General features: G+C 42.0%; 1 protein-coding gene across 7 annotated transcripts in view; it reads right to left on the reverse strand.

The window, feature by feature from the left end:
• Positions 1-5,011, reverse strand: part of BEND2 (BEN domain containing 2) — a 28,603-nt gene extending 23,592 nt beyond the window's left edge. For 2 of the 7 annotated variants that reach the window (XM_026120730.2, XM_064499575.1), the window contains exon 1: positions 4,071-4,532. In XM_026120730.2, coding sequence (XP_025976515.1) covers positions 4,071-4,116 — 46 coding nt within the window. In that variant the 5' untranslated portion in view covers positions 4,117-4,532. Of the gene's footprint in view, positions 1-1,098; positions 2,526-3,892; positions 4,533-4,787 lie in introns of those variants that run through there. The other 5 variants (XM_026120734.2, XM_026120733.2, XM_026120735.2 and 2 more) reach the window with 5 other exon arrangements.
• Positions 5,012-11,381: the final 6,370 nt, after the last annotated feature.

Genomic DNA, 11,381 nt, shown 5'->3' on the forward strand with positions numbered 1-11,381 from the left:
TGAAAAGAGAACTCAACCTGCAATTGCAGCCTTCTTATGTCCATGAAGGTCCATCAACACGACTGGTTATCTCAAAACGACAACATTAGCGAAGCTGCTACAAAACAGGTAGAGCCATCCACTTTATACCAATCACTTCTACCATCTCCAGAAATATTCCACCTGCCTTGACTCTTAAGTCAGTGGACTAATTTCAATGTGACAGCTGTAGCTTGGCTACATTAATCACCAAGAAAATCTCATAGCTCAAAAATGTTTCTTCTATCCTGCCTAAAAGACTTGTCCATAAATACTAGCCAGTAAAAAAAACAAAACAAAAAAAAGTTCTCAAGTTATAGTCCTATATACACACCTTATTCAGGCAAGGGAGATCAACGTTTTTAAACGCAGCACCAAACAACATGAAATGCACATCCACCTCTCTCAAGCAGAAACCACAAACTGTGATTAATTTGTGCTCTTGGGGGGTGGGATGGATCAGGGTAAGATAAAGCTATCAAAATATTTTTAACTTGTGACTTGAATGAAGATACAACCACATTTCTTGCAGCAAAGAAAATTAATAAGTTCACTGCACTAATTAACTCCACTGACACAAGGTATCCTGACATGGGTATTTAGAGGTTTCCAGTAAGTCTTTAAAGGAAGTTATAAATTTAAAAAAGCATGATTAAGACAGAGTGGTGTTGTGAAATGACCAACTTTCCATTCCAAGACTGGAGGTGCTCTAACTTTACAACTGTTTATGCCCATTATTTAGGATTCTTTCAGCATTATTTTCTGCAGGAGGTCTTTGCTTCTGCACAAAACCATCAGGTAGCAGCCCTTTCTACAAAGCAAAAGGTACTTAAATTCAGGCCTAGCTTTCAATGATTTGCAGACAAAATGTTCAATTATGCATCTAACTGCCTCAGAAGTTATACACTAAGCTTATACACTATTGCTTTTATCCAGCAAAATAAAAATAAGTATCACAATTATTTTATTTCCAGTAACCAATAGAGAAATATATTTAAGTCATTATGACTTGAAAATCTGATCTTCTTTGGAAGCTCTGTCATTTGGTCAACAGCCTCCAGCAGCCAAATGACTGCTTACCTTTTGATACTGCTCCTTCACCTATCCCCATATCAAAGTATAGTAGTATATGCTTTGGTTAAGAGTTCAAACAGTAAAGAAAACTGTGAAACAGATAATTGTTCTGTTTGTCTTTCTCTGACTGAACTGCAACATAAATAAAAACAGACAAAAAAGGATCATTTAGTAATAAAAAGAGGTTGATATAAAACATCTTGAGAAAGATTAAAAAATTTTTTTTTGAAAGATTTCAAAACCAGACTGCTGCAGAGAGACTATTCTGGAAATTACTAATGAAACACTGACCTCACACACAGAACTGAAAAGTTTCCACAGCCTAATTCTTCCAGGTATAAGGCTCCATTCATAGCCCTCAATTTTGCTCTTTTCAAACATCTGAGATGAATTTTCCTGGATTAATATATTTAGTGAACATTTGCAGGGTAAAGGCGGAAAGCAACATACTCATTTTTCAGAAGAAACTTAAGGATAAACAAATTTGAAGTTGTTAAAAGTCAAACACGACAGTCTCTTAATTGAAATATTCTAATCTCTGAACGTTTTTTTGAACAAAATTGTTTACACGGGAAAACCATTTACCTTAAATCTAGGACCTACCTTTTCTATCCTAAAAGATAAACCTATCAAGTTATAGATATCTGAAAAGTCAGAGCGTGCAAGAGACCAGCTAACACCAACTTAGCTAACACCAACTTAGTACGTATTTGTTAAGTTTTCCAAATTTTCTAATCCATCTTTGGCAGATTATTAGACTCTTCCCTGGAATGGTTTCTCCTGGCTGACAGAGATCACTAGGTAGAAACAATCCCTTTTCTGCACTCTCCTCTGTGTCCAAGAGGAGGAGACATTTGACAGGAACCCAACTGGAAGGGTAGGAAAGTCTCAGCTAGTTGGGACAGAAGCAGAAAAGATGAATTTAGAAGGAAAACAAAACAAAAAATTTCTCACTTTCCATACGCTACAAATCACATCTCAAAATAAATCAAGCAAAGCAACCCTAATCAAAGAAATAAAGTATATATATTAAAGAACTGATCTGGATTAAAACTACCTGAACAAAAGCAAAGACAGCTGGCATTAACTTGGACCATGTCTAGATCCTGTTTGATTTATGATCAAACACTTTGCCCAAAACAAGAAATGGAACTAACGCAAGAGAGAAGACAGGGACAATAGCATCATGACTTCTTTTAGTGGCAGCATCATCTTAACCCAGCTTCAAGTAATCATTTACAACATTAATTCAACCTCACTGCAGACATAATCGAGAAAGTCTTTATATTTCTGTGTACTAATATACTTGAAGCTGTGACTACAGTACAGAAGTACAACCAGAAGCGATGCATCAGCTGAAGCGTGAAGATAGTTGACAGACTACTTTTCCTTCCCCAAGTACATTACTAATTAAACATACCACATACGCCAGTGGGATAAGGAAGGGCTTGTACTGACTCAGACATTACCTGATGAATGTTCTCATTTATTGTGGAAACAGAAGCGTGGGTAATCACAAGGTATGGAACTGCAAAAAGAGAGTGGATGATCTAAGGGGCTTAAGGAGCTGAAGAGCACCAATTAGTACTGAATTCTATCCCAGCCACTACAACAGAGTTCCTGTGTACTGCTAGCAAAATCACTAACTCAAACTTTTCGCAGAAAGCCAGTGTTTGTTCTTCCTTTTATAGGCATTCAGTTAGACACATCTCTATCTTCCTGCAAATCTGATCTCCATACTCCCAAATGCAACGGACAGCAATAGGAACTATGTATAAAACAAACTAAATTTTACAAAGATGCCCAACTACTGCACTGAGAAAAATTAGGTAGCACCCATCTCAAGATGGTTCCTTGAATTTAGCGTACTTCTGATAATTTTGTCCTTAATCTAGATACTTATCTGTAACACAATACTAGAATGCCTTACAAGAGATAAAATCCTTATTAACATTTGCTGAACACTTCAACAATAGTGAATGTAGAATTCTGTACTCAGAATTTTCATGAGTAAAATTTGCAACAGATTAAGAAACTGGGATCATAGATTGAGCAAACAGAAACCAATTACCATGTTTAGCAGCAGTAAAATGAAACCATATTTCCTGTGGCTTTAAGTTTCATACTTGGATTATCAAGAGGCTAATAAGATCGAAACTGAAGGTAAAACAAGCCACACAAAGGATTCCCTGATGTTTAATGAGACTTGAGATTATACTGTATCTCTAACTGAGGAATATTTTTAATAGTACCTCTTTTCTACTGCCAAGGAATTTAGGAAAGGTTAATATTTCTCAGATTACTAGATTACAGCCAAAGTCTGTCAAGAGATTGAAAAATTACTGAGGCCAACGTAAAAGGAACAGACACACAACACACTACATCCACTTGACGAAGACTAGGCCAGGATTGCTCTGTTCCCACTCTCTTGCCTCTCACTCCACCCCTTTACTTCAGGCTGGCATTAACACTTGTGCAATCGTGCAGTGAACTGGCTGAAACCTTCCTCAACCAAAAATAAAATTAGGTTTTGGCCAGAAAAGCTCCCTGAACCACAAAGACATTCAAGCATCTTGGCCATCAGAGCAAGAGGCAACTGGAACCTCTCGGCTAGCGTAGCAGTTGGGGCTGTGACAGCAATGACAAGTTAAATGAGTTTACGCTGACGTGAGACTATATAACCATTATTCCTTGGGAGTGGAAACTGAAGTATTAGTATGTAATCCATGCAAATATACCTGCTTTAGTATTAATTAAAATAAAACCCATACAGGTCTAAAATACATAAGTTACACTAGACCTTGCATCTTCATGTTGAAAAAATCATTGGATAGGTCAGGCATCTCACTTTTGGCAGTGTTATCCGTCACCACTGGTACTCGGATTTCATATCTGAGCAACTGCAGCACTCGTGGGCCTGCCAGGGCTGAGACACCGCTGTCCTCCAGCAAAGTCTTCCCATTCACCAGGACACTCACCCGCCATTTGAAGGCTAAAGAAAGTTGAAACTTTCCCCACGGCCATTTCTGCAACGGCTGCTGTCACCTACTGGCCGCGTCCCAAGAGGTAACTACGCTTTGTATTCCGACCGCCACGTTACCTCTTCTCACCACGCCGCGGTACCTCCGCTGAAGGACACTCGCCTCTGCCCCCGCAGGGGCAGACCCCCACCTCGGGCCTCCCGCCCTTTTACGCCTCGGCGCTTGGCCGAGCTGTGGGAGCAGCGACGGCGCAGAGGCGCCGCCGGGGTAACAAGGCCCCCGAGGAAACCCGGGCGCTGCAGGCCACGCGGGAGCCCGCTGCAGCGGCCCCCGGCGCTCCCGCACAGCCACGCCAGGGAAGAGCCGCGCCGCGCGCCGCCCGCCCCCTCCCCCATGGCCGCGCCGCGCGCCCAGGCCGTTAACGGTGCCAGCCCCCTCCCCCACCGCCGGCCGCAGCCCGCGCGGCACCTCCAACCGCCGGCGCACGCAACCCGCCCCCTCCGCCAGCCCCGACGGGCAGCGGGGAAAGCCAACGGCAGCAGCCCGCCGCGCCGCGGCCGGCCAATGGGAACGAGCCCCGTGGGCGTGGCTTGGCCGGCACCGCCAGCGGCGTCGCGGCCGTTGCGGACGATGAGGGAGCGTTTTGTGCGCGCGGGCGGCTCCTAGGGCGCCGGCCCGGTCCGGCCGCGGCGGGTCGGCGGCCGGCAGCCTTACCCTCACCCTCGGCGGACATGGCTGCTGGGGCGGTGGGGCGCGGGGTCCGTCTCGAGCGGGGAGGGTGGCGGAGCGAGCCGGGGCTCCGGCACAGGCAGGTGTGGCCGGAATGCGGCGTTGGGAACGGAAGCGGCTTCTCCGACGTGAGCAACAAACTGTTTTGAAGCAGTGCGGCTGCGCGCTGGGCACAGGGGCGCGCCTGGCAAACGGGAGCCGGGTGGGCGGGGGCGGCGCCGCCCTCTCCCTCTGCCGCCCGCCCGCCCGCCGCTCCCGACGCGGCGGCCTCGCCCCCGCCCGCACCGGCGCCGGAGGTGCGATGCCGGGACGCGCCTCTCGGCGGCGCCCTACGCCGGGACGCCCGCTGCGGCCGCTTGGGGCCGAACCGCTGCCTGTGCTGGGGGTGGGGGGATGCGGCCTGCCGGTGACCTTCTCTGTGCTCGTGTTTGCGGCCCTGCCGCATTCCTCCTTGGGCCACCCCTGGCTGAAGGCGGCTCGGTCCCCCAGGAACAGGGGAATGGATTCACAATCCGGTGAACCACCAGATCACCTCAGATTCACTTTCGGTCATTTAAGCTGTCTACTGTGCTACGCAGTTACTTCAAAGTCTTTGTTAGAGCTAAACAGCTTCCACATGTGTGTAAAAATGGTTCATGCTGTAAATGCCTTGTGGTCCTATTAAATAGCATTTCTGCTTTGACTTTGTAAAAGGATTCTGACACTGGTGAAATATCAACAGGAGAGAGATCCTCCTGTTGCTCCTCAGATTTCACGTTGGTGAACTTGATTTTTTTAAAAACAAAAGGTACCTGGTTTTTGATTAGCTCAAGTTTTGACTCGTTTTTATATGGATGCACTTAAACTTTCTACCAAACGTTTGTAAGCATATCATTTTCTATTTTCAGGGTTTAAAGCTCATATCTGAAAGATCCAGTGCAGACAGAATTCTGAAAGATTTAAAAGCTATCTTTTCTTTGCCATTTAGCAGTGTTTCTGTTTGCTTCCAGTATTGGCGAGAAAGGTGGAATAGCCATATTAAATGCAGCTAATTGCTTATGTGTGAGAAAGCTTGTGTAATAATTACCTCTATATAAAAAGACGATTTATAGACTTAGCCTTATTTCCTCATAAGCACTTTGAGAAAACCTGAAGGATTAATTTTTTCTTTATCCTGTTACAATCTTCAGTAGGTTTTAAAGCTTTTTCTCTCTTTGAAATTGATAGTGAGGTGGTAGACAGGCATCTTCCAGCCCAATCTACAATCACATCAGTGCAGTACATCCAGTGCCGTACATCCAGTTCCTTGTGCAATTGGTTCTTCCCAAAAATGCATGTCAGGCTTTCTTGATGCTTTACAGTTAAAGTACTGTGCTGGAAGAGCATTGAATAAGCTAAGAACTTCACTTTCCCATAAAGCTTGAGATAATGGGAGAATGGCCAAGTAATAGGGAAGCATGGAAGGTGTTATCTTCCTTTAAAAAAAAAATTCTGCAGAAACAGAGGAAAACTTTTATGATCGAGCAGCATGTTGTATGGCAATAAGGAAGCAAACCCTGGAAAGAATGGTTTGGGAACAGGCAGGTCTTGGAAGGCTGAACAGGGAACTGAGACACAGACTAAAAGGACAACTAGGAGTGGGATAAGAAGTGACGTATGGGAGCAAAGGATGGGGCATACTGATAATTGTGTAAAGAAAGTATTCAGGACAAGGATAAAGCAATGTTAGATTTGAAAGGAGACACTGGAAAAGTTTGTATGGATATCTGGTTTCTGTAGTCTTGCGGAGCAGTGGTATTTGGAGGAGCTAATGGAAGAAAGATACTTGGGGAAGGGCTAAGAGGAGCACGATCTCTAAGAAGTCAAGCTAAATTAAAAGGAATTATCTGATAAACAGGAGGCCATAACATTTCTGTACTGAGTTATAGCATATTGTTTTAGAAAGTCTTGGTTTGAAGATATCAAGTGGTAGGCATCCTTCTACGTTTCTACAAGTATTGTTTCAGTGGCTTACTAATCATGTGAAAAGAAAGATGGATTTGAAAATAAAAACAAGGAGATGGAGATAGGCAGGAGGCTTTACAGGGAAGGGAGTCAGCTAATAGTTAATGCATTAACAGAACGAAGTCATAGTTTCAGAAGGAGTGAAAAAAACCTGAGCTACAAAGCATTTATTTTTCCTGGATCAGTTTTCAAAATAACTTTCCTGGAATTAATTGTTGGCCATCTTTTCTGGTAGTTACGGTTATTCTATCCAATAAAATCAAAATATAAATTTATCTATTTTGTTTCTGATACTTCTTCCTTTCAGGTTTGAAACTTGGTATTTTCTGTTGTCAGCCATTTCAAATGGTGACTGAAATTCTGGACTGGCTCTTGGCCTTCATAGCTCCCCAAACTTGTTTTGTGCCTTGACTTGAGGAAAATAATAGAAATTACAGACTAAATTTACATTATCAGGATTTGTTTGATGTTTCAGCTGGCTTTTCAATGTGAAATGCCCAGAACTGGATCACATTATTAGGATAATACAGTTTTGCCTCAGTGCTTAGAGGGTATGGTCTATATTTCGTTCACTTTGCTTTGGATCAGCCCTTAAATTATATACCAGAATGAAAATAGTAAAAGCATGAAGTCAAAGATAGGACTCCAGATGATTCCTTTTTGTCTCTCTAACATTTTAAAGTGGTCATAAAGATATTTGTGTTCATTACTTGTAGAAAAGAATTATCTGACTGCTACTGAGTAAGCGTATAATGAACACCAAAAGGAGGTACTTCTACAAAGAAGTAAGTAAAAAAGAAGTGCTTTTAAAAATGGTAAAGGATGAACAAAAGATGCTAGTAGTAACGCAGTAGTCCTGCACCAGCTTATTAAATATATAAACAAACTCAACTGTTCAGGAAATGCATGCTTTATTTATTAAGATTTTGAATGTTCTTTATTCATAGAATTTTTTTTTATCCAATTATTTTTTTTCAGCTTAGGAGGTTTGTAACAGAACTAAAAGCTAAGCCAACTGACTCAGATTCAGTGTGACTAGTAAGCAAATAAGCCAGACCACAGTTTCTACCATGTTACCTTCATAATTTTCTGTCTTGGTGAAAACTATAGTGTGAATTTCCACAGGAAACTCATTGGATGATTGCTTATTTTGTAGATGGGTGTTTTTTGAGTGATATAAAAAGGAAGCAGCCTAACTCCAAATCGAAGCTATCGTAAAACTGTTACTAGAGGGCAAGGCTTCTCTTACTTGTTCAGGTGCAGTTACTGAAATGGTTTATTTTTCTGCCTCATTAGTTAACATCTTAGACTAAATATGGAGAATATTGCTGTAATATGGATGAACAGTCTGAACTGACTTCTGAGTCGATGCCAAATGGCATTTCATTGACCGTTGTGACTGTTCTCTTGGAACTGAGGGAGCAATTCCTGCCTCTCCCCCTGCCCCAGCTGAAGTTGATAGTGAACTTCAAAGGGAGCTGTAGAGGCAGTTATTTCCTTGCAGAAATAGTTTATAGTTTACAATCTTTTTTTGAAATGGCAATTAGAAAAAGCATAAAAAGCCAGATAATGTTCTGTTAAACAAACAAAATCCAAACCCAGTAGCTGCCTATTTAGAGTAAAAGAGAATGAAAGCTACCACACATGGCCACTAGCTGTAGCGCTGTCACTACCATCTCTGTCAGCTGTTTTGTACAGCCTCTTAATGCGTCTTCTGAAAAAAACAGAAAACTTCATTGAGAATGCTGACATATTTTATAGGATACATTTGTTTTAACATGGTAGTGATTTTCCAGCTCTGGAGAAGTTTAAATGCCAGCGCAAGTGGATCAAGTGAGAAAGATTATATTAAGCTGCTTTTAATTGTTTTGTTACCCTGATCTTGAGCCCATGTTAGGGGATCTGGATTCCTTACAGACGTATTTCCTCTGTTTTGTTTTGGGAGGATATAGCCAGATGATACGATGGTGAAAACCTTTCTACTCTTACTGAAGTAATTAAGGCTGACACTTTAAGTCAGCAGAGCTGGATAATTAGCATTCGAGAATTTAAGAGAGCTGTTTGAAGAATTCTCTTGACCAATAATATTGGGCACTAGAAAAGTTTCAGGAGAATGCTAACATGCCAGTAGTTAAAGATACAAATAGGACAAGCTGGGTAATTTAAAATCTGCCCGCCTGACTTTAATCCCAGGAAGGTATCAGAGCAGTTAATACTTTTGTCACCAAGTAAAGAATTAAAGGAAGAAAACATAATTAATACAATCAAAAATGGGTTTATGGAAAACAAAGTGTGTCAAATACTTGCCCATAGTCCTTCTGTAGAAATCAGTCTTGGAGCTGCAGTCAGAACTCTGCCGCCCTCTTCTCCGGAAAGACATTTTCCTCAGGAGCTGAATAGTTAAAGGGATGTCGAGATTAGATTCCTGTTGCTTGCAGGAGCTCCCAAAAATAGCTGTTTTAACTGAAGTATTTCAAAGATCAAGCTTGTCACTTGGTTAATAAAATAACTTGTACAGGTAAGTGTAACACCACTGACTGGGGACATGCGACATACCAATGATGAAAGGGCCAGATCCAGAAAAGACTTTGATTCTGGAGACAGGATTTAAACTCCTAAAGGCCCCCATATTCCAAACAAAGGCCCCAAACCACCTTTTTTTCTTTTTCATGGTGGACGCCCAACCCTGAAATTGCTGTTATCTTCTTGAGTGTCCCTACCATTCATATTAAAATTCCCTGATTGCCCATGTGCACTGTGCATATCCTTGCGACTGCTGTGGCCTGTTGTTATTCAGCTTCTGCAGGACAGGCCCTTTGAAAGGCCTGATCTTACAGATTTGATAATCTAATCAGAGTGCCCCTCGCTGAATAGGCTGGGCTTCTCACAGGCTGAATTTAAAATTGCAATATTAAAACAGTAGTGCTGCCTGTTGCTGGAATAGCCCAACAGATAGAAAACTCAATGGATGGTGGGAATTCACATGTTGCACTCTGTGGAAGAACAGCCTAACTGCTTGCCTGCAGAATGGTCTGTTTTGTCCACTGAAGATGCAATGCTGTTCTATGAAGAACAAAGAGTCTCTCACCAGGAGAAGAATCAAGAAGATGGTTGGCTGTAATCCTGTGGTCAGGCTGTTTAATTGGGAAGCTTCCAGTCTTTGCTTCTTGGACTATATACGTTGTATAAAGAGCAGCAGATAAAATGATGAGAAGTACTCCTGAGAGCAGGGACAAACACTCACTGCTTGCAAAGAATTCTTCCATTAGTCTCTTCTCTGAAATGGGATTTGTATTATGGTTGAACGCCTCTTCTTTAGTTCTGATATAAGTGCCAACCAGAAATGGGAATTAAGACATGTCCCACACTTACTAACTTAAGGAGGCCCCCCCACTAGGTTGCCTGTTTTGATGGCCTGAGTTGCCAACTCATTGAGAACACAACAGGAAGACTGTAGAAGGGTTCTCATTTGGGGATGGGGGGAGTGCCAAAGGGGCCAAAAATTTAAATGTAGCATCTACATTTTAGCACCCATGTGCTTTATTATCTTCAAAAAGAAAAAGATTTAACTCTTCATGATATATACATTCCGTATATATATCTGCATAGCATGATGGGATGCTTTGTTGAGAGGCAGGATGGAACAACCTGGGAAGAGCTTGTATATGCAGCTATACTACTTCTAGTATGTAGTTTCTATGTGACTGTTATGGGCCTGACTGTTATGCCATGTACATGTACCCAAAAGTATACACCTAAGCCTGGATTTTGCAGAGACTACAACAGTCACCGACTTTGCATATGTTGTAAAGAGTTACAGTGGTTTCAGTGTGTATATATAAAAAAGCAATTGATATTTCTTTTATAGTTTAATGTTTAATCTTCTCTTCCACTGAGCATGAAAAAATACACAAGTGTGCTGCAAGCAAATGAAAGACAGATTGTGCCTACCTTTGCAGGCTGAGCTCTTCCTACAGTTCTTGCTTATCTGTATTTCTGGATTGCGAGAGGCAGCTAATACAACAACAAATGATCTGTGTAATTATTAACTACTTGACCATCTGGTTAAAACAAATGTTAGGTAAGCTGATTCCCACTTGGACCGGAATTAGCACCACGCCCATAAGGGAAATCTTGATATGCTCGCAAGGTGCAATTTCAAATAGCTCGGCTGCATTCCCCAATGATGATTTTTTCCACACGCTCTAAGGCACTAGACCTACATATGCTGGTTTCTTTCCATATGCACTTTTAAAGCACTCACATGCAGTGTTGCCTAGCTAGTGACAAAATGACAAATGAAACAAAAGTTTCATGCTGCCTATCTCCCCTTCTCCTTTTCCTGTAGATACCTGATTTAAAAACAGATATGTAGGGGTTGCCATTTAAACTACCCAGCTCTGGTGTCCAGATATCTGAACCTCCCCCAAATCAAACTAATTTAAAATAAAGTAGTATTTGCGTTTATAAGTTATGGCCTGCCTTTTGACCGCTACTTGCTTTATCTGACAAAGTTCAGTCACTGGATTCTGTATATCTTGAGTCTTAAATGTTACAATTGGTTTTGTCTTCCAGATGAATATAAGGTAGCAGTCT

Source organism: Dromaius novaehollandiae, chromosome 1 (assembly GCF_036370855.1).
Source record: "Dromaius novaehollandiae isolate bDroNov1 chromosome 1, bDroNov1.hap1, whole genome shotgun sequence".
NCBI classification, from domain to species: domain Eukaryota; kingdom Metazoa; phylum Chordata; class Aves; order Casuariiformes; family Dromaiidae; genus Dromaius; species Dromaius novaehollandiae.